Source organism: Acanthochromis polyacanthus, chromosome 19 (assembly GCF_021347895.1).
Source record: "Acanthochromis polyacanthus isolate Apoly-LR-REF ecotype Palm Island chromosome 19, KAUST_Apoly_ChrSc, whole genome shotgun sequence".
Taxonomy (NCBI): Eukaryota; Metazoa; Chordata; class Actinopteri; family Pomacentridae; genus Acanthochromis; species Acanthochromis polyacanthus.
Genome location: NC_067131.1, coordinates 18729842 through 18754197, shown reverse-complemented (window position 1 = coordinate 18754197; position 24356 = coordinate 18729842). Strand labels below are relative to the sequence as shown.

At 39.4% G+C, this 24356-nt stretch overlaps 1 protein-coding gene across 1 annotated transcript; it reads left to right on the top strand.

The window, feature by feature from the left end:
* The first annotated feature begins 342 nt into the window (after positions 1-342).
* Positions 343-24356, top strand: gucy2cb (guanylate cyclase 2Cb). Its single transcript, XM_051939989.1, has 27 exons — positions 343-721; positions 2124-2304; positions 2723-2790; positions 2918-3133; positions 3458-3579; positions 4149-4251; positions 7072-7186; positions 7559-7700; positions 9430-9512; positions 10409-10517; positions 12545-12626; positions 14364-14466; positions 14653-14712; positions 14813-14884; positions 15007-15111; positions 15236-15322; positions 16352-16484; positions 16576-16713; positions 16859-16935; positions 17021-17112; positions 17207-17365; positions 19322-19514; positions 20436-20610; positions 20777-20875; positions 21089-21183; positions 21338-21414; positions 23907-24356. Exons 1-27 carry the CDS (start codon positions 522-524, stop codon positions 24118-24120), a joined length of 3300 nt encoding a protein of 1099 aa, XP_051795949.1. The 5' UTR covers positions 343-521; the 3' UTR covers positions 24121-24356.

Here is a 24356-nt window from a genome sequence, read left to right as displayed (position 1 = left end):
CTAAATCACAATCAGATATCTTTTTTTAAACTATGGGCTGTATATAATCCTAATTGCCAGAACTCACCTTTAAAATGACATGCTTTTGTCTAATTTTGTTCAACTGAACTCAAAAACCAGCCAAAATCTGTTTGTCTGTTTCCAGCCCGTAAAGCAGACCTCAACATAACACTGAGAAAGTTATATGGCCTGCCTCTGTGTCATTACAGGTTGTATATTAACATGTTGATATGGAAAGGACAGGTGAGCAGCCGCTTGGAGGAAGAGACGGAGTGTGAATCTAAGGAGCAAACAGCTAAGAGGACAAAACTTTGGTTCTGGATATTGTTCTTGTAAATTTTAGTAAGGCTTCAGTGGATCAGGTAACATTTCATTTCTGCCGATCTAAAGGACATTTTTAGTGTTTGGTGACGAAGACACACAAGAGGATCAAGTGGGGAAACAAAGCACTGAAACCCTTCACCGTATCATGGACTCTCTTTAACAGCTCAGAAATATACATCCTGCCTTCAGAGCTGAGAATGGGTGGCTGGTGGTTGTGTTTGTGCACGCTGGCAATTCTTGCAGCTCCGTGTAAAGCCACCGGAAATTGCCTGGATAGGACCTCAATTAGTGTGATCCTGCTGGAGGATGGAAAGTCTCCCTGGAGCCTGAAGTATGTGAAAGGAGAAATACTGAAGGCCATAGCAACAGAGAAAACCATAAATAATGCAGAGGGTGAGTAAATAAAGGAAACAAAAGCAGCTGCATGAGTAATTAGCCCTTTAGTGTAGTAGCATTATATTTATGTGTATATTACTACATAAATGTATGTACAGGTTTTGGAATCTGAGTACATTTATAATTGCATGTTTTCATGTATAGTGCTTTGCATAGTGCTATGAATCTGCTGAAATGGCCGAACACTTGTCCTAAAATGTTTGTCATAACTCAGTTTTCCCAACATGTAACCCTTTTTTTCCCCAAAGGTAATATTGTTTAATCTGTTTCTAAAAATAATCCAGGATTTGTTTTTTGTAATTACTGCCAAAGTGCAATACATTAGGCAACCAAGTAAATCAGTGACTGATAACAGTTAAGGTATTATGCAGTCAGTGTAATAAATAATTAATATGGGTCATTATACAGTAAACCAAAGGGAAGCAATCTGTGTTGCTTTCTTAACGTTTTCTGCTCGACCTTTGATTTACATGATAACAACCAAATTTATCATCAGTGTTGACTCACTTAGACATGAATGGATTAACCTGCTATGCACCCTGTGGGAAACATTTATTCAGGTGCTCCTATTGCTGGTAAAATTTTGATTAAACACAATTTTATTCATGTGTCCAGTGACTAATTCGGCTCTGCAGCTAATCAGGTTCGGTATTACTAGCAGTGAAATTAGCCTAGCACCTGTTTATTTTGGTTTCTACTCCAGTTGTGTTCTATATGCAGTTTCCTGTGACAACAATTGTAAATTTATTATAGTGGCAAACAACAGAACAATGACAAAAGCTCTTTTTCACCACAGAAGTTTGATGTCTTATAGCAAGTAAAGCACAAGTGAGGCAATTATGTTTTCAGAGTTTATCAGTTCCATTTAAGACCCCTTCCTAAGATAATCTTTTACCGAGTTAACGGGTCCATATGGTGTTTTCTAAGTACGTCATGAGCAAAATAAGCAGCAGTCAACGTATCTGAAGATATCCGCCTTAAAACTGCAGCGTCTCAAAAACACTGATTCACCTTGCAATGCAAAGACGAGTTTTTACAGGGTTTAATTTAAAACTTAAAGTGTCCCAGAAAGCCATGACAGTGAGTAAAATTACCCAAAACAAGGATTCTTCAACTGATTTACCTAAATGGAAGGCAGTCATTTTTTATGTCATACATTACACATGTGCTTTTCCTGCTAATCCAAAACAAAATATCAGATGTTTCATCAGCTGTAGCTGGCTAGTTAATATGTTAGGTTCTTTTTAATCTTACAAGCTGGAGTGTAATCTGCCCTGAATCCACCACGGATACCGACACTTTGATAAAGGAGCACTCAGGACTAGCTTTCCTGCACAAAAGCACCATGCAGTGTATCCATCCTTCACTCTTTCAAACATTCAAACTCTTTAATGCTTTAACAGAAAGCCCACAAAGTACAAAAAGCTAATACTTGGTTTTGTCTTTCTTTCCACACAAAACCCCAACAAAGATGCGAACTTTAATCTCACGGCCAACTTTGGCGGATTCAACGCATCTTTGTACAAAGGTGGAGGCTGCTTCAGCACTCTGTGTGGGGGTGTGGAGGAGCTGAAAAAGTTCCAAGTAAGTAGCAACCGTTGAATATCTGCCATAGATGCATGATCTGCTTTTTACCAACAGGTACACGGACTATTCCCTGCAATAGCTGGAATGTAGCTTTAGGACAAAAGTCTTTATCCGCCAGGGACACATTCACATCAGGGATTGTCCCTAATTGACTTCGAGCAGATTTGCTTATTGCTCGCCTTACTTCCGATAAAATACTGTATTTGCAATAGTATTCAGCTTCACATTCAACCGTATCCTGAGGTCTGTCCATTGGGAGCAGGCTTTGTCATGTGAGCCACCAACCCTGTCATTAAGGGACAACAGACTCTACCAACTGAGCTGTAGCTGTTCCTGAATGCATCATCTTTTAACCTCAGCTACAAGGCATTTGAGATTCAGATAAAAACTGAGGCTCGGCTGTTTTCTTTTGTAGGAGAAAGATGAGTTGGGATGTGCTATTCTTGGGCCCACCTGCGCCTATGCTACTTTCAGCATAGTTGAGTAAGTGCATGTCCATATTTGAGCAGATAAATATGAAAAACTCAGTTTACACATACAAACAGGATCTGACCTTAATCCCTTCAATGTAGATGAAATTGTCTGTCCCTCTAATGGTCTTTCCTGGCAGTGCTGAAAAAGGCATGAAGCTCAGAACACCCATCCTGTCAGCTGGCAGCTTTTCTCACTCCTGTGACGACAAACCCAACTTACATCGCCTCCTGCCACCGGCACGGAAGATCTCATGGTTTTTAATCAACTTTTTTAAATACCAACATACAATTAAATCTAAGTGGAAGGAAGTCTACATTTACAAAACGCAGAATCCTGCGGAGGACTGCTTTTGGTGAGTCACTCAAGAGGTGTCTTCAATGAGAAACTCACTCATTGAAAAAATGTAAAATGATTTTATTACACAGTCAGGTAGTTCTTCTCCCAGTCCACAACATGTGAAAAGGTAATGTTTGATATTCAAAGGTTATCCAAACTATGAAAACTAAAGATTAGTTGACTTTAGGTGGAAAAACTATGGAACTTATCCGAGTTCCTCATGTAAAAATGAACAGTAGAGGGACTTTGATTGTGTAATAAGTGCTGTGTGGCCCGCAGATGCTCGTAAACAGGTAAACAGTAATGTGAGTGTCTGAGTAAATATGTTATTCCTCCACAGGTATGCAGAGGCACAGACTACAGGCCTAAGCCAGATTACCGAAACTATTCAGAGGACAGTGCTGCGCAATGCTCAAGATCTATACAACGTACTGAAAGAACCAGCAAAGAGAAAAAGCAATTGTAAGTTGCACTACAACTTGCAGAGGCTCTCTGTTTACAAGGCAGGACTGAAATGTTCAGATCTGCAGTGATAACACACATTATACCATAAACTTAGGAGCTGTTCAATTAAAAGTCAAACTCGGGATCTTTACATGAGATGCCTTTGAACTTTCTGGTGGATATTTTTGTCCAAAGTTCACGACATGATGGACAAAACACAGCAGTGCTGTCAACATGTGGATTTACAAAAGTGTATACTGTAAATCCAGAGGTTGGAAAAAAAAAAAAAAAAAAAAAAAAAAAACACCATTTTTAACCTTCAAAGTATCTTAAACTGACGAATTATGTCCCAGCTACCACTGGCAAGCTTCATGCCTTGTTTTCCATGTTGATGCAGCCATAAAACAGGACATTTTGGCTTTGGTATTAACTTTTCAAGGTTGAAAAGCACATTAAAATGTAAACTAGAGCTTTAGGCTGAATAGGCTGCATCTATAGGCTATAGGCCATCCTCCAAGGCCACCAAGGCTAAAAATGTCTCCACTGTTGGACGGATGTACCGTGACATGCATCCTCTCTGTTTGCAGTGTTCTTCTTGTGTGGATCACCAAAGGACTTAGTGGAGTTGAAAAACATCTCTGCAGAAGCAGACAGCAGTGATTTTCTCTTCATCCTCGTTGATCTTTTCAAGTCAGTGCTGCATATAAATTTATTCTCTTTTCCTATTCCAATTTCCAGTTCATATCTTGTTGTCTTTCACCTTGTTTTTTTCTACTTGCTGAACAAAAATGTCATGTGGTTGCAAAGACCATGTATAATCACGGCAGTCTTGAGTTTTCAGTGACTCCTATAACTCAGAATTTTCTATGATGGCAAAACAGATACACTTATTGCTACAAACACCACACTGGAACATCTGAATAATTACATTTTGACTTGAACAAGTCTGGAAAGTCATTTGGAGCTATTTAAAAGATGCTTCAAATCCCAAAATTATCTGTGCTAACAACTATCTGGAATTATAAAGTTCATGGTACAGTTGTTTCACTGCCAGGAGGAAGATCAAAAACTATCACCTGCTGCTGAGAGACAGTTGGCCAGGATGGTCAACAGTCAACCAAGAATCACCAAAAAGCAAGTCTGTAATGAATTAGAAGCTGCTGGAACACAATTGTCGGTGTCACAGTCAAATGTGTTTTATATCATCATTGACTGAGACACTGGCATGCAAGAAGGAAGCCTTTTCTCAAGGAAAATCACTTTAAAGCTTGACTGAAGTTGGCTGTTGATCACACAGACAAAGAAAAAACCTTTTGGTGATAAGTTCTGTGGTCAGATAAAACAAAAATTTAGCAATTTGACCAAAATGATCAGAATTAGTCACAAAACTGGCATGTAAACCCAAGCAGCAGGCAAATGCAGGAAGGTAAGATTATTAAGGATTTAATAGGGAAACAAAACAAATTCTTAAATAAGGAAGCAGGTGGGAAACAGCAGAGAAATTTAACTAAACTAAACTGACTAAACTAAACAGAAAGCGGACCTGAAGGCTGAGGTTAAATACAACATGAAACTAGGTTAAATCAAAAGGGGAAGGAGGCTTACTGAGTCCAGTCCAGTGTCTAGCGGCGAGACAGAGTCTGGGGAGTGATGTGCAGAAATGAAGAGCAGAGTGAAGCGGCTGGCAGGACGCGAGTGTAGCAGGGAGGGTGAGTCAATGAACTGGCAATCAGCTGTGAGTGGAGCCGGGCTTTATCTGACGCTGATCAGTCATTTGCGCCAGCTGTGTAGAGACGCACAGCTGCTCGCCATTTGGCAGATGAGTCGGCTCTGAGGACTGGCACAGGAGGACTGTGACAGAAATATGTTTGGAGGAGAGAAGGTGACACTTTTAACCCCAAGAACACCAAATCTACCATTAAGCATGCTGGTGGTAGTATTATGCTCTGGGACTGTTTTTCATGCTAGTGGGACTGATAGACTAGAATAACGAAGAAGGTGGATTACCTCCACATTCTTTAGGAAAACCTAAAATCATCAGGTTGCATCTTGGATGATGTAGGGTGTTCCAACAAGACAATGACCCAAAACACACTTTTTCTTCTGGATGGTTCCCAAAAGTGCCTACCCAGATAGCAAACTATGGGTGAATCAATGTTGAATCTATGTTGAGACCTAACGTAGAAATTATACAGAAAGTGCAAGGTTGATAAAATGTTGAGCCAACGTTTGCTTACATCGATTACATGTTTGCAAACATAGATTCAACATTAATTAAACATTGACCTGTCAAACATTTTAATTAAACCAAAATACAACGTAGATTCAATGGCATCTTTTAAACACAAACTTCAGTGTTGATAAAATGTTGTTGAATAAACGTTGATCCAACCATCAGTCTTCAACCGTAACCAAAATTCAACCTTCTTAACCCTAATTCAACATTGATTTAACACAGGGATGTGATTTTTCCGCGAATTCGCGGAATTCCGCTTTTTTTCAGGGATGGGAAGTTACCGCGGATCTGTGGATTTCCGCCGAATTCATTTGTTTGAATGCCGATTTCACAAGTTTGAACACTTTATTGTCGCTGATACTCCCGCGCGATGGTAACGACGTTAGTGATAGCTTGTTAACAACGATTGTAAACGGCCCAGAGATTGGAAGTCGCTGCGCCGCCGCCGCCGCCGCACCCAGAGGAATCCAGAAACTCAAGGCTGCCATGACATACATGGTCTTTAGAGTGTATGTAAACTTGTATTCACAGCTGTATGTTGGTATTCATTGTACTGTGCAGTAATTTAGGTTCAAAAGTGTTTGTGGTCCCAAGTCATTCTTTTTGTATAGTTTACAACAGTGATTCCTCAAAAAAAGCTCATCTCATTTGGTGGAGGTGTGACTTTTCTGTTTGTCAGGAAAGGTAATTAAAAAGATTCCGAAGCAGCTCAAGTGACTTGATAAAATAAAAATAAAAAAAATGTTGTACATCACTACAGGCTGTGGCTATGGGAATTTTTAGAAAGCAAAAAAATAAGTCCCTGATTACATACACAGCTGTAGACATCACGGACACATAACTATTATTGTTTTCCTTCTTCCCTGGTTCCCTTTGTGGACTCCATTCAATCCAAGTGCATTAGGCTGAAACTACACAGTTAGCATATGCACAGTGCTGACAAACATGCACACTGTTATTTTGGTCGGCAAATGGCACTTAGAACAAATGCTGGCTACAAGGACAGACTGTCAGAAGTGAGTTTCCATTAACCACATCTTCATAATTCACCGCAAAAGAGTTGTACTTAAAGTAATCGACTGCCTGATTTTTGAGGTGCTTTGATTTGTTCATGAGGTAGGTTCTACATTCTCCAGAAATCCCGTGCAATGTCCTACTGTGCTCACTATTTTTACCTGCTGTATAGATGGCTGTAACACTAAAGGTTTTTAATGAGACATGATGTATTCCTGTGCTAGATGTCCTTTAATTACTCCTCTGCTTCCTCTGACAAGTGATGTATACTACACCAACTCATCATCAATACCAGAAATGAAGAACGTGTTGGTGCTGACTATGCCCGATGAGAGACATTACACCATCAACACAAACCTTCAGGACAACAACACGGTGAGGACTACCAAAATCACTTAACACTGTTCCTTTGCAGAACTATTTCATGGCTAAATACACTGATTTCTTAGTCTCACAGTGTTGAACTGTTGAGATTTGCTGTTTGTATCTTTATTTTATGAACAGGCTTGTCTTGTTAAAGTGACATTTTAATATTTCCTAGTCATACAGATAGTTTTGGTCCCATTTGCCCACTTTTGAAGTAACTGTAAGATTTGAAAATAACATAAATCCTACAGAAACATCTCTGTCCTGCATTAGAGATCTTGTTACGCTGAATAATCCACAGAACATTGTGGGAACAGTTCTAACAGGGATATGCTGAGAAAATAGTTCCAATTCTCTGCCTCTCTCTCTCTCTCTCTGCAGATGAATGACTACATGGCAGCCTACCATGATGCAGTGCTGCTCATAGGCCAAGTGATCAGAGAAATCAGAGACCAAAATCTGTCACAGATTGCACAGATGGACTATCTGAATTCAAACTACTTCAGAAACATCCGCTTTAATGGTAAGAGTAAAGGGACAATATGTGGAAAGGAATGTGAAATGAGTCTTGACCTCCAGTGTTTGTACTTTTCAATGTGATTGAGCAAGTGTTACACATCACATTTAACACAATGAGTCTCCAAAAATACTGGAATCAGCTCATGAAATGCTCACAAGGTCCAAATCCTTTCCCAAAATACTGAGACTCTGGATTCAGTGGCTCTGAAAGCAGCACTGAGAGATGAAGTCATTCACTCTGAGGTCAAACAGATGGAGGCTGTCAACTTCTATCACTTCTTTGTGTTTTTCGGTGACATGATGAACAGATTAGGTGTTATAGCCTGCAGGCTGCAGCAGTTTGTGTGTAACTGGGAGTGTGAGATTGAGATAAACACTCAAAGAGACGCAGCTTATTATGTCGCCAAGGAACGCGGCGGAGTTGTGTGATGATCAGCGTTGGTTTGTCTGTTTGTCTGTCTGTACGCAACATTACTCGAAAACTTACCAATGGATTTGGATCAAAATTTCAAGGAAGGTCAGAAACGACAGAAGGACCAACTGATTAGATTTTGACAGTTATGCAGCTTATAGTCTGGATCCACGGATTTGTTAAAGATTTCTGTATCATCGCGAGATAGTGGCACAGCATCACTGTAACTATGACAAGTGAAGGCTACATCAGCTGCCGGCTGACGATCTCATGACTGTGATCCTCCTACAAATCCACCACTGCAGACTTATCAGGACTTATCTATCGGAAATGATACAAGGAACAACTGATTAAATTGTGAAGGTGTTTCCAAGTCCAATCAATTCCCGCTGCCCACTACGTATTTAGGTCATGTTATTTGGTATCGTACACATGCATCACCTGTGCTCAGCACAAAGTCATTTTGTTTGTAGATATATCTATATTAAAAGGACATATTCTATAGTGCCATGATTTCTGATCATCAATAACTAATAAATTAATGCTGCATTTCTAAAAAAAAAAAAAAAAAAAGAAAAAAGGCTACATTTCTGACAATGCCATATGGGGGAATGAGCAGTACAGCGCTCTTTCTGAGCACTTTTCTTGTTCATTAAAGGATTTGAAGCACTATGAGTTGGAAAACCGTAATTTTTCATTTAAGCCCAGTAATAACATTACTGGGCTTAACCTCTTCCAGTTGGGACACTATGGGAATGGTTTCACCCTGATACCTGCTCAATGATTGTCCTAATATTGGCTATAAATGAATGACTGGTACCCCAGTCAACATTTTTAAAGCTCCTATTGGTGCCGATCATAGGGAAAAATCAGCTTCTCAGGTTGAAAAATCAAGGTTTTATGGTTGTCGGAATGTTGGAGGAGATCGAAAGATTTACGCTTTTTGAACAGATTTTCAGCATCATATAACTAGTTTGTCCTATTTTAGCAAAGAAAGGTTGAACCACTGAAGACCATATGTAAACATCAGTGAGCCTGCAAAACTTCAGGACTCTAGCTACATTATTTCTTCATTTATGGAACAACACTGAGCCAAAGATTGGCACGAAGAGAACGAAAAACTGGACATGATCCCACCTTTTTAACTCAAAATCTAATGATACCTCTGACCACAGATTTCACATATGACCAACTCTAATATCCACCACTTTTAAAAAATCTGTCAAATTGAAGACAGTCAGTCGTGGGGTGTTTGGTGAATTGAGCTGGAATGACTCTGCTTTAAGTTTGTGTCTGAAACCGCTTCTATGATTCTATTCAGGAAGTGCCGGGACTTATAAGCTGGACAAGAACGGAGACAGAGACGTGGTTCTATCCATCATTTACACCACCACTGACCTGAAGGTACCTCACGCTCTTCTTTCTACACTGTAAAAAAAAATAAAAAATTCATTTAAAATTGGAATCTGTAATTTTTCCTTTCTGTATTGCAGATTTTAAAATATGTGAAAATATTAATTACAAAAACCTATTGAATTTACATATCTAATTTTAAATGCTATTAAAAACTTCGATCTGTAAATAGCCACAAAATGTAAATCATCACATATCAAATAATTTTTTTTACATTAAAATGCTGTTAATGTGCAGTACATTTGTAATATACATGTGTAATTTGTCAACTTTTTATTTAAAAAGGAACACTTAAATTCAAGTGTAAAACTGTAAATATATTTCTGAAATAAGACACAATTTGACAATTAACAGAAAAAGAAACATTGATGCTGGCATTTTACAGAGATTTATTTGTTAAATTAGGGTTATTGTGTATAATTACAAAATCTTTCACTACTAAAAGGTAATATGAATGTGTTTTAATCAGTGTAGGATAATTATAAGCATCTGTAAATTGCCAAAATGTATTTTGTCTATACATTTACTGTCTTTACACATGTAAGGCTTAAATAAACATTAAAAAGTTTTTTTTTTTAAAAAACATGATCTCATGTAAAATTTAGGCTAGTTAATGTATTTAATTCTGAAAAATTATTCTGTCTCTATGAGATGGCTGTTTTTCTTTTTTCTGTTTTTTTTCCCTATTTTTTTTTATTTTTACATATAGCAGTGGGTATGAAGAGAAACACAGGTCACTCTTATTATTATTATTATTATTATTATTATTATTATTATTATTGTATCTGCATATATGTCACAGAAAGAGGTCTGAAAGTAAAACCACTTCAGTATTTAATCATATGGTTTTGTTTTTAAAGCTGAAATGTGTTCTGTGTCGTCCTCAGTACAGGATCTTATTCAAATTTAACACAGAGAAAAATGAAACGATAGTCGAGGACTGGAATCCGTCGTTCATCTGGGGGAAAAGGCTTCCTGAGTCCAGTCCAGACAGTGGTAACAACACACACACACTGACTGTGTCACAAGTTGTAATCATTAACAACCTTACTGTACACACATAGAAGACAAACACATTAATTACTACCAATTAGAGGAGCTATCAGGCGGCAACAGCTTGCTCTGAGATCAAACTCTAGATTGAGATGAATGTTTTTACTGTCCTGACGGTTAAGTGTCCCAGTTAGAGGGATGTTTGTGTTTCAAGGCCTAAATACTGTTAAGGAGGCTAATATATTCCACGGTTCAGGTGAAGTTCATTTGAGGCTTTACCAGTCTAAAAATGACAACAAATACATAAATATTGCAACTTTTAACTCAGACTGCTGGATATATTACATTCAGATAAATACATGGATGCACAGAGTGAGGACTGTGGATTTTGACACTGAGGTGCAGTGAAAAGTGATGTTTTAAAGCTAAAGTATGGGAGTTCACACTGTTCAGATTAAGCACCAGGTGAATGTTTTTGTGTTTTTTGGCAAACCAGAGTTTAAATCTGGTTTTCTCTGATAACATTCACCCAGTAGCAGTGGAAAAACCTTGGAGGTTTCCACGAAGTTTTGATGCTGTAGATGAAAAAAGAAAGTTGGTGATCAGAGGAGGGATTACAATGTAAGAAAACAAGTGATGGACAGTGAGGCGTACGCCATAATCAAATTAAATCACGACCTCCTGATGTTTTTTTTTTTTTTTTTACTTCCTTGTAAATGTTTTTTTTCCCTTCCCTCTGCTGGCAAGTGGTTGCTCAAAGCGACTCCTAAAGAAACTTTGTTGGGTTTCTCTGTATAAATTTTAGAAGATGTCCACCTTGCTATGTGATATGCCTTGAGATAATACATTCTGTGAATTGGATTAAATTAATAACAATAATAATAACACATTTAATTTGTAGTGCACTTTTCGTTTCACGCTGCATTAAAGATAAAGTTAAACTGAACTCAAAAGTTTTAGGCTGAGGCTTTCATAGTTTGGATAAAAAGTTACAGCAAATAAAGCTTATTTTAGTGTTCTCATGAGAACCTTATTATTGGAAGACATGCCTAAAAAACAGAGATTCTTTGCTTTAAAGGGGATCTTCGTTTTTTTTCAACCTGAGGTCTGTTTTCATATGTCATTTCATACATGTGAGTGATGGAGAAATGAATTTTCGACATAGCTCCAGTATTTAGCCAGGCAGGCAGCTTAGAAGCTCAGCTAGCAGCTCAGCTAGCGAAAAGTATGGGGCAACTTGCCCCCCCCCCCCATCAAAGTCCGCCCTAACGTGCTTTTTTCCCACACTGACCGGCTCGGATAGTCTCAACAAGTGTCTCACAACGTACTAGAGATGAGAAGTGAACGAAAACCTCCACATTACTTGGCAATCGCTATTTGTTGTGGTCTGTATCCAAATCTCAGGACGCTAGAAATCAAATCTCGTTCCGAAATCGCGCGATAGATAACGCGATTTCGCGACATATCGGAATGAGATTTGCTTTCGAGCTTTCTCGCACCTTTAAAGTTCCCCTTTAAAGGTGCTTTGTGGATTTTTCTTCTATACAATATGAAAAAATATCACAAAGGGGCAAAGTTGAGGTGAAGGTAAAGGAGCTGTGGGAGTAAACAGCACTGACCTGAGCATTGATATTATTACTGAAGAGTAACACTTACAACGTCTGAGCTGCACATGAACGAACCTGCTGATGCCAAACGGATAATCCAGTGTGACTTCACTCATCCTCCTGAATGCATGCTGTCAACTTTCACCAACTTTCACTGAGACTTTCATACGTTTTATACACAGTGGCTTTAATGCTGAGTAAATAAACCTCAAAAAACACCTTGGTTTCCTTTCTGCAAGTGACCACACTGCCTTATTAGTGGAACATACAGTATATAAATATATGAGTTACCTGGCAGCTCAGTCTGAGTTTTTCTGTAGTCCTGGTATTATAAATGTACATTGATGTGGATGAGTCAGCGTCTGCCCAATACATCAACTCTGAACTGAAGCTGTGCTCTTCTTTTTGTCTCCTCCACTGCAGGTCAAGACGTTTATGACATCATTGTCAGTGTGTTGGGCGTCACAGTGGTTGTAGTGGCCATCGTTGCACTCATTTTCTACAGGTACGCCGCAGTGTGTATTGAGTGAATATGAACTGAGATTAGCAGGATGATCTTCAATTCTACAATTCTGCAATTTCATTTAGCAGACGCTTTTGTCCAAAGCGACGTACAACACAAGCAAGAATTCAGACATAAGGAAAAACCTTTAGTAAGTGCAAAAGTGCTTCAAGTGTGATTGGTCAAAGGTTCAAGGCTAAACAGTGAATGGACCCAGAGATTTGCTATCTGACAAGGATTTCAGTGGCTGTTTATGGTTATGTTTGTCTACTGTCTAGTTTCACAATATCAATGCTTGGACCAGGGGAGAGTCACGTTATTTCGAAATGTAATTAATGACTAAATACAAATTATATGGCAGTTTTTGCAGTTAGAAATGTGACCCACTGAATTCTACAAAAACAATGGAAATCAATCTGAATACATTTTAATTACTTTTAAATCAAATGCAGAAAATGTTGGCAACTCAATATAACATACATTACCATTCAGTGGTTTGGGGTCACTTAGAAATGCCCTTATTTTTGAAAGAAAAGCAGTTTTTCCGATGAAGATAACACTAAATTAATCAGAATTACTAGACATTGTTAATGTGGTAAATGACTATTCTAGTTGGAAATGGTTGATTTTTAATGGAATATCTACATAGGGGTACAGAGGAACATTTCCAGCAACCATCACGCCTGTGTTCTAATGCTACATTGTGTTAGCTAATGGTGTTGAAAGGCTCATTGATGATCAAAAAACCCTTGTACAATTATGTTAGCACTAGCCTAGCCGCGCTAGACAACCCACGGCAACGAATTTAATTCTCTGCCAGGGTGGGTCTAGTTACCCTCCATAAGGCTCGAGGCTGGATTCTCCTAAAACTGGCCGGACCAATCACCATGAAGTGTAGAGTCAGAAGGCGGGCGTAACGAAGTGACGACAGAGGCGTGACGATTCTGACAGAAACAACCGGCACACAATAAACAGTTATCTTTCGACTCGGCTTTGGCCACAGCCCTTAAAGATTTGAAGCTAAAATTCAACTTGAAAGATAAACAAAGGACGGCACTTAAGTGTTTCATTGAGAAGAAAGACGTATTTGGACTTATGCCGACGGGATATGGCAAATCCTTAATATACCAGTTGGCTCCGCGGCTCCGCTGGTTGGGAAGCTAATGGGACTTAGCCAGAATCCGCCGGTGCTCTAGGAACTACGTCAGCCTATTCGTTGCGTTGATTGGTTGTATACCTACCCAATTGCTGCAGAGGGATTTGAAAGACAACCTTTTAGCCCGCCTCCCTCCCTGTCGAGCCTAGACCCTTGTGCCGTCAGAAACATGGGTATAGCATGGCTAGGCTATGTTACCACATGAATAAATGCAAATTTTCCTGGAAAATATGAAATTGCCTGGTTTGCCCCAAACTTTTGAATGGTAGTGTATAAAATGAAATATATATAAATACTTTTAGGTTACAGAACAATAGAATGAAATATTCTATAAGAAAGAAGAAAAATATTATATAAAAAAATGTAGATCAAATCCGGTGTGTGAGGCATGAGTATTAGAATCACACAAATAATTAAACCGGTTTTCTTTACACATAACATCATGACATTTGGTGAGAGATGTCTTTGTCCTGATTTTAGAGTCAGCTGAAGTTTTGGTGTGAAATCAAATCTATGTCTTAGATAGCAGTTTCCTTCCACTTGTGTATTTTTAATGTCCTGGCGGTATTTTGTTCCCCATGCAGACAGAACAGGAGAGATCGGCGGCTCAGGAAGGGCTGGTCCCACATTAACCCTGAGCTCATCACGCTGCTGCAGAACAACACACTCAACGTCATCAATCTTAAAGTAAATGAGACGTGAACCTCTCAGTCAGCCTCGTTCAAACCCCCAGATTGTGTGGGGTTTTTTTTTTTAAACAAAGTGCTTAATTTAGTAAAACTGAATCTGATCTTATTCTCTAGTAATGCTCGAGTTATTCTTGAATACAGAACATGAAAAGCACTGTTAATGACCTTAATCTGCCCCTTTCAGATTGAAAATGAGAGGAAAAACAAGAATTACAAGATCCGCCGTGCATTCTACGATAAGAAGGTAGCTGGACACAACAGCCTGCTGCAGTTTCCAAATCTATCAACATACTTCTGAAACAAGTTGATGTAATTGTTTTTTGGTGCTGCTTCAACATTTTCAGATTGTAATTCTGAAGGAGTTGAAGAACTCAGATGGGGACTTCGATGAAGACCAGAGGATTGAACTCAATGCGGTAAGATGCACAAATTGTTTGTTTTTCATTGATTGGATGTCTTGACAGATTTTTACTGCCAAAAATCTTGGTTAATATTTTCCAAGCTAATCAATGTGTGTCTTTGTGCCTTTTCTCTGCAGCTACTGCACATCGACTATTACAACCTCACAAAGTTTTATGGCACAGTGAAGTTTGATCAGGGTGTGTTCGGAGTGTTTGAGTATGGAGAGCGTGGGTCGCTCAGGGTACGTGCAGAATGCCACTACAGTAGCACAAAACAAGCAGCATAACATCAAATGTGATAGCAGAAAAGCACTAAAAGAACAACATAGCAGAACGCATGCAGATAAACCATCTGTCCTTTCCCAGTATGTGCTGAATGACAAGGTTTCATACCCAGACGAGGCCTTCATGGACTGGGAGTTCAAGATCTCTGTCATGTACGACATCGCCAAGGTGAGACAGAAACTCTCGATTCTGCTGATAAACAGCACAATTATGTGCGTTACAAATGTTACATTGGATGTGGGGCATCATAAAGAGCATTACGGCATCACGTGTGTAGGCTGAAACATAACTCAGTGTCCTGGAGGTGAATAACAGTCACATGTGTCATTCAAAAAGCAGCAAGACTCAACAATAGCAACCAGTAACACGGAAAATACCATCATCTGCGTATTTTCTGTGTTAAAAACTTGACTCATATAACTTTACTTGACACTATCAGTTGTTTCCTGATGTTAGTTGATATACATATATATCTATTAAAATAATGAGAAAGGAAATTTCAAAAATGGAGAAAACAGCACAATAACTTACTTAACCTAATAAACACACTGTTATAGTATTTATAGTAGGTTATAGTATAGAAGACACTAGCTGAAGTGAATATGATAGTCACAAATAAAATTCATGAAATTTTCTACACTTACTGTATTAAAATAATTTGTATAATGACGAAAGCAAATCTTTGGAAAACAAACGCACATGTTTGAGAGAAGATTCATGTTCAACAGAGGTTTTAGTTAATTTCCATATTTCGATATTGGTAAATCTGTATGCATGATTGTGGGTTTTATAATACTAATGTTAAAGAAGAAAAGAAAAAAAATGGGTTTACATGTAAACATAATGAACTTTCTGAGATTGTAAGAAATCATGAAACTGTTGCAATAAAAGTATGAAAAAGGAGAGGCACATGAAATAGTAGCTTTTAAACTGTATGTAACACATACAGTCACATTGGTGAGAAGAAATTCTTTAATGTGACTGATAATTTCTCACTAAATCATGAGCTAGATTAATAGTCAACAGGAGATTAAAATACACCAGCAAAAGATGAGTTAAACGATGCAGAGGTTAGAAATAATAATTGTGATTGCAGTTCCCACTTACTGCCAGTAGAAGTCAGTAAACATCACACAAGACTCACTGTCCCTTTGGTTGACTGGAAATCTGTCTTGCTCTCTGAATTCCTCTCTGCAGGGCATGTCCTACCTGCATGCCAACGCCATCCAGGTGCACGGTCGCCTCAAGTCCACCAACTGTGTGGTGGACAATCGCATGGTGGTGAAGATCACAGACTTCGGCTGCAACGCGTACCTCAGCCCCGGCCAAGGTGGAGCTACATGATGTCCAACATCCTGGTGCTCTGGTTAATTTCTTCACCTACTTACATTAACATTCTTCCTCACTTGTCTCCATCTCAGACTTATGGACAGCTCCAGAGCATCTGAGGAAAGAGGGCATCTCTCATAAAGGAGACGTATACAGCTTCGCCATCATCTCACAGGAGATTGTTCTCAGAAAGTGCACCTTCTTCACCGAGTCCTGCTCCGACCGATCAGGTGTCCAACACTCAAATACAATCATGTGTAAAAATCTAGATCAGAGGCCTCTGATATGTGTGTGCATGAGATCCTGTTTGATCCACAGCGAGACACTCAGCGATCCTGTAACTTTGAATAAAGAAATGTTTGTGTTTCCTGACAGAAAAGCTGTCCAGGGTCATCACATCATACCTCAGACCTGATCTTAACTTTGATACGACTTCAGAGAAGGAATCAGAGGTTTGTATCATTTATGTGATCTCACGTTGTGTGCATGTTTTTTTGTCTGATAAATCTTTAAGGTTTTATGCCCTCTGTCCTGTAGGTGTACATGTTGATAAAAAACTGTTGGGATGAGGACCCAGAAAAACGACCTGACTTTAAGAAGGTAGAAAACTGCCTGGGGAAAATCATCAGGTAACCAAACTCTCTCAATGTTCTGGATTACACAATTGTAGTTGGTTCTAGTGAAAGTAAGTCTATTATTTTCAAATTTTCCTTCTCCCTGTAGTAAAATCCACAACCAGGACAATGAGAGCTACATGGACAACATGATCCGACGGCTGCAGATGTACTCCAGAAACCTGGAGCATCTGGTGGAGGAGAGAACAGCGCTGTACAAAGCTGAGAGGGATCGAGCCGACCGCCTCAACTTTATGCTGCTCCCTGGGTCTGATAATAATAATAATAATAATAATAATAATAATAATAATAACTGGACGAGCCCTCAGTAGATGGCAGAACCATGCCCATGCATGATACTCTGTATCAATTTTGATCATCCTACGTATATCCCTTCCTATACAAATGATGCAATATGCAAGAAATGTGCTAAGTGACCCCTGTGACCTTGACCTTGATCTGCTGACCTCTAACTCCACAACTGAGCAGACTGATCTTCAGTGCCAAGTTTGATTATCCTGACTTCAGCACTTGCAGAGATATCTGAACAGACATACCCACACACACACACACACACACACACACACACACACACACACACACACACACACACACACACACACACACACACACACACACACACACACACTTACCCAGCCAGCCAGATACCGAAGCGAATGCAGTAACCCCGCTGACGTACATGTCAGGCGTGGTTAATAATAACAATAATACATTTTATTTGTAAACACCTTTGCTGACACCCAAGGTCACTTTACAGGAAAAACAAATCACACCTAGAAGAGCATATTTAGACACTGATGACAGCCACTAAGTCATACATGTATCCCACATAGAGGATTGTTTTTGGTTCTGAATACAGCTGAAAACATGATGTTAGTACAGTGTCTCCTTACTGCTAGTAAACTGCTTTAGCTAACTAACTTCTGAAGTTCAGCTACATCCTCTGAGGAAAGATTAGATTGCCTAAGATATTAAAGAAAAGAGAATTTATGCTCCGGTATCAAGTCACAATATATTGGCCTCAAAAATAGTTAGCAAGCAAGTCAAGAAGAAAGCGGAACAGTGAAAACTAAGCTGTTTAGAGGTGGATACATTGTTGGAATAGTATAAAAAGTAATGGATATCTGAAAGAAAGAGTTATATGGCTGAAGTAGTTAAATAGTGGAAATACTTAAAGAGATGCCACAACTAAAAGTTTGAAATAGGCAAAACTAGTTGTTCCATGAATTACACTTAAATTGTTGAAATAGTTAAATATTTAAAAAAGTGAAAGGGTTCAAATTGTTAGCTAAAACTGGTCTATAAAGGAATTAAATAGTTAAATGTTTGAAAAGGCTAAAAGGTTGAAATCGTTAGCTTAAAGTAACGTTGGAACAGTTCAAAGAGTAGAATAGTTAGCCTAAAGGAGTGGATAAATGGATGAAATAGGTAAAAAGTAATAGATGAATGGATGAAATATTTTAAAGTTTGAAACAGGTAAATGGTTGATGTAGTTAAGACTTGAGATTGTTGACTTGTTAAGAGATAAATGGTTGAAACAGTTCCATGTATAAATTAGTTAGCCTATTGTAGTGGATAAAGGGTTCCCACCGGTAGCTTAAAGTAATGGACAAATGGATAGAAAAATTAGCTTACATCTGATAAAGGGGTTGACATTGTTAGGTTATGAATAGCTAATAATAAATAGCTGATGGTGCCAACAGTAATGGATAAATAGTGTAAGAATTAGCTTCAAGTATAAGTTGTTAAAATATCTAAAGTAGTGGATAAATAGACAAAATTATTAGCTTAACGTAGAAAAAGGTTGAAATAATTAGCTTAAAGTAATGTATGAAGGGCTGAAATAGCTTAAAGTAGCAGCTAAATGGATGAAATGGCTGTAATAGTTATTAAGGGATATTCAGAACTGCTCACAGTAATAGACAAATGGTTTTAAACTTAGCTTCAAACAAATGTTATGGTTGAAACAGCAAATAGTAGAGTATAAACTGTACTATTTTCACTTCTGTCACTGTTTATTAAATAATCTGAAGTTAAAATTAATTCTGTATATTGAAGTATAATGGGTTCATATCCTGATTTCATCTGGCAAGGCTATTACAGTTTATCTGAGTACAAACTTTGGGGGTCACTGATTAAGCTGATATATAACTGGACAAAAGTTCAGTGGATCATGTGGTGTCTTCTGTCTCTCCATTTGAAGCCCGGTGGTGAAAAGTCTGAAGGAGACCGGTGTGGTGGAGCCAGAGTTGTATGATGAAGTGACCATATATTTCAGCGACATAGTCGGCTTCACCACTCTGTGCCACTACAGCACCCCGATGGAGGTGGTGGACATGCTCAATGACATCTACAAGGGCTTCGACAGCATCGTCGACAACCACGATGTCTACAAGGTACTGACAGAAGACTTTCCATAGATAGATGAACAGATTGTTGAGAGGCAGCACAAGAAACACAAATTAAAGCTGCAAGCAGCATTGCATCTTTGCTAGTCAATGAATCCAAGCATGTCCACCAGGTGGCGCTGTGACTGAGAGTGTATTTTGGCCTATGTATCTAGTGAAGGCTGGACTCTGATCACACATATAAAGTTTCAGGCAAGATTGGAGGATGTACAGGCTAGTTAGACAGCACTTCCTGTCCATCCACCAGGTGGTGCTATCACTGTGACTGTATATTGGCCAATGGATGTGATGAGAGCCCAACTCTGTTCAGACATGTAAAGTTTGAGGCAGATTGGAGCGTGTACAGGCCGGTTACACAGTATTTCCTGCTTTCCACACTCTCACACTTTTGCGAAGCATTTTGATAACCTTTGATCACCCATGCCTGATGTACATCCTGGATAAAATTTCAGCTCTCTCGGGATTACCGTGTTTGAGTTCATAGCTTTTGAAAATGTGCAAAAATTGGTCTGAAATATGACACATAATTCAAAATGGTCAACTTCCTGCTGTGTTTTGAGCATGGTTGTAAAAGACTTTTTTGTGCGTCTTGTCGTGTTACATGTGTACTAAATTTCATAGCTTCAGATGATACGTACTAGCTGCAGCAAATGTTTGAATTTTTTCAGGTGACGCTAATGAGCCATTTTGGCACACACCTATGCAAATTCCCCTAAAATATCAAATTTTCATTGGTCCTGATGTGTCTGCAGAGTTTCACACGTTTTGGAGTATTTTTAGGCTGCCAAATTTGAGTTTCAAAAAATGGGAAAAGAATCTCGGAATTAAAATACACCCATGAGTTTCAATAGGGTCTTCGCACCATTTGGTGCTCGGACCCTAGTAATTATATCTTTCTTCTGTTCTCAGGTGGAGACCATAGGTGATGCCTACATGGTTGCCTCCGGCCTGCCCAGAAGAAATGGGAACAGACATGCGGTGGACATCTGCCGCATGGCGCTGAACATCCTGGCCTTCATGGGCACCTTCCAGCTCCGACACCTGCCTGGTATCCCTGTGTGGATACGTATCGGCGTCCACTCAGGTAGACCAGATATTCGTCCTTCTCTGTTTATAGGCCTCAATTCAGCAAAATGAGTATCAGTTCCCTCATCCTTTGCTCGGCTGATTCATCTCACTTTCACCTGTTTTCTTTTCTAAACAGCTGTAATCTGTGGTGTGAACCTGGATGTGTGTGTGTTTGTGTCCAGGTCCCTGTGCAGCAGGTGTTGTTGGGATAAAGATGCCCAGATATTGTTTATTTGGAGACACGGTCAACACAGCGTCTCGTGTGGAGTCTACAGGACACCGTGAGCTCCAAAAAAACACACACAAAGAGACATTTAACAAGAAAACTCGTTTAAACTGATCTTGCCTGTAGCCACCTCCTCCATCCTCGTTATTTTATATTTTCATCCTACAACATAATGCTCAAGTGCAATTACAGAAGCTACCAGTCAGTCTGATTCAATAAAATGACCACAGCCATGCTTCACTGTTTTTTTAAAAAATATATCCTCCAGCCCTGCGGATCCACGTCAGTCAGCCGACTATAAATATCCTGCAGAGGACAGACTGCAAGTTTGAGCATGAGGTCAGAGGAGAAACATATCTGAAGGTAAAAATGAGTCTCTTTGTTAAATTTAGCAAACATGTCAGTCACATGAAGAGTTTTGAAATGAGGTCAAAAAGTCTGACAACAGTGAGGTCATCTCCAGGCTTCACTGACACACAGAGGCAGATAAATCTGAGTCTTTTTGTGTTTTTTCCAGGGTAAAGGCACTGAGACGACCTACTGGCTGACAGGTGAAACTGGTGAAGACTACAACCTCCCGACTCCACCCACAACGTGAGCAAACAATCCAAATCCAGAAATGACTTCTCTTGTCTGTCTTTACATTTATTTATGATATAAATGTATTCATGTAGCTTGCAGAAGTGTTTTTTTAGATTAATGATAACATGTCACAATACAATGGTATTGACTATAACTATGATAATTTTAAAATTTGAATACTGACAACATGTCAGTAATACATAAAAACATAAATAATGTTGCTGCGATGCCGACATAGAAACAACACATAGTAGTTATAATTACACACTCCCATATTTTAACGCAAAAAAGACAAAATGCACAAAGTTAAAGATGACGTTGACTGATCGCATTATTATCGACATAATATTGTGAATTGTGAATTCTTTGGCCACTTTAACTATGGTGTGAAAAATCTGACATCATGATTTAATGATTTAACGTGGTGCTACTATGAGCAATTTTTATTTATCTGGGATATGTAATGTAGGTATGCCAAGATGACCATTTCCAAAAGTACAGTCACTAAATTATGGATTCATACTCCCAGTATTTTGCTCATCTTTCTTGTGTAGGTGTCGCCTGATTACCAGCCTGGCCAAATATCAGATCAGACTCAGCATTTTTAAGATTGCAAATTTGATTTTCAAAATACTGATTCCTGATAAAATGCATCAGTTTTAAAATTAGCTTCTTTAGCTCTGATGAAGTGTCCTCTTTGTTCTCTTGCAATGTTCTGCCCACAGCATTATCTGACATGTGAGTAACAATCAGTCAACGCTAAAGGCTAAATGTTGAAAATTCTTTTTTATTAAAATATAGGTAAAGAGCAGCATTTCAACAGTTTTGTGTCAGAGTTTGTGTTATTCAAGATTTTCAACTTTGATGCATGTGTTTGTCAGTTCCAAATGTCAGTTATCGAATCTCTTTAATACTTCATTATCTGTGGTACATCAGTCTATTCCAAATCTAATGTATCGATAAAGGGTGTTTCAGGAATACTTTGACTTTTTGAAAACTCATTTTTTTGCTGGAGAGTGGCATGAGAAGGTTAATAAATATGAAGCTACAGCCAGCAGCAGGTTAACTTAGCATGAAGATGGAAAACAGTGACCTGAGCAGGGACGTTTAAAGGTGCTGTGGATCTGACCTGAACAAAAGGGCAGGAATTAGACTGAAGTAGCCTATAGCTATTTTTGTTCAGAAAAACGTGTATTACAATAAAGCACAATTACAAAATGTCAAGTCAGATTTCATAATCACGCTTTCTAGCCTGGACTGGACAGTGGAGTAGTGGTTAACACTTTTTCCTAGCAGCAAGAAGATCCCTGGTTCATGTCCCGGCCTGGGCCTGGGATCTTTCTGCATGGAGTTTGCATGTTGTCCCTGTGAATGCATGGGTTTTCTTCGGGCACTCCGGCTTCCTCCCACAGTCCAAAAATATGCTGAGGTTAATTGATAACTCTAAATTGCCCGTAGGTGTGAATGTAAGTGTGATTGTTTGTCTGTATATGAAGCCCTGAGATGATACATGAGACACCTACTAAGACTCTGTGGAAAGGTCCAGTGAGTGAGGACGTCCTCTGGGTTATCAAGTGGGCGCCCTCCTTCTTTGGTGTTTCCTGGATAGGGCCATTACACCTCCAGAGGGTTCAACAGTGAATCCCTGTGTCTCAGGTTCACTCTCTAGATGCCATCTACTCATCTGAAGGCCGAGATGGAGTCCTTTCTTATCATCAACAGCTGCTGACTTCCCTTTTTAGCAGCTGTGAAGAGGTCCTTGATCACCTGCCAGTGGGTGGGCCTTGCTTCGTACTCCCGTCTCCTGGAGAAGCCTGAATGTTGAGGTGGCTACGAAGCCTCTGCATCCTACTTAGACTGGTCAGACCTTCACCTTCCAGCCTTGCTGTTTTGCATCAGCGGCAAGCTCTGTATACCTCAGCTTGTTGCGCTCGTTGGCCTCCTCTTCTGAGCTCTCCCAGGGCACTGTGAGCTACACAATGTACATGTGTCTAAGTGAAGCTGACCATAGCGCCAGGTCTGGTCGCAGGTTGGTGGATGTGATCTCAGGTGGGAAGCAGAGTTTTTGGTCCAAGTCTACCAGCATCTTCCAGTCGAGACAGGCTCGATCCTCACCCTCCTGGACAAATATGGTTTCTTGCTAGGGGGATGACATGGGTGGAAGGGCGTTGACACTCAGCCACCGCGTTTCCAGCACTAATACCAGATGCTTTAGCACCTGGTTGTGCTGCCAGGTGTAACGGCTTTGGGCGAGGCTGATCTTGCAGCCCACTAAGATGTCTTATGTACATAACACTATGTACAGATAGAATTCAGATCATTGAAAGAAATATTCATTTTTAGTTAGCTTTTCGTGCACTTCCACCTTAAAAAAATCTGCTTCTGAGAACACTGGCCGACTTCATATTAAATTAACTGTGCAAGAAATGCTTAGTTTATATTTCTACCATCAGGCTTCACCTGTTGATCTTCTGAATCTTTTGTTCTGACTCCTTCTTCCTCAGAGAGAACTTCCAGCGGCTGCAGCAGGACCTCGCTCACATGATCCTGGATTGTCTGGAGCGCCGCTCTCGAGGATCTGTGCGGAGGAGAAAGCTGCTCTCGAGTCAGAGCACTGAGGACGACAAGGACCGGGAATCAGAGGCGGAATCTGAGAGCAGCCAGCTGGAGTATCTGCACATGGCCACGGTGGAAAACACACTCAGTACCTTCCTGTAGGACAATCTGTTGTTGCACTGTGCAATAAGAGCAGGAAATCAAGCAGCAGGTGGAGGTACAGCAAAGACAAGGGATGGACAATGTGTTTTTAAAAAGTTCTTAAAGACCTCAAATCTTCATGTACAAAATAATTGTTGGGTTTAAGAGAAGGTATGTTTGTCATTATCTGCTCTCATTGTTGGTTTGTGGTGCATAACATGGATCTGGTTTTATTTTAGGATACATTTCTGATATGC

Excerpts from the sequence above, each read along its gene's own strand:
- gucy2cb (XM_051939989.1), top strand. The coding sequence starts at position 522 with ATGGGTGGCTGGTGGTTGTGTTTGTGCACGCTGGCAATTCTTGCAGCT. Across the intron at positions 2,305-2,722 it reads AGGAGCTGAAAAAGTTCCAA|GAGAAAGATGAGTTGGGATG; the intron begins GTAAGTAGCAAC and ends TTTCTTTTGTAG. Across the intron at positions 10,518-12,544 it reads TGAGTCCAGTCCAGACAGTG|GTCAAGACGTTTATGACATC; the intron begins GTAACAACACAC and ends CCTCCACTGCAG.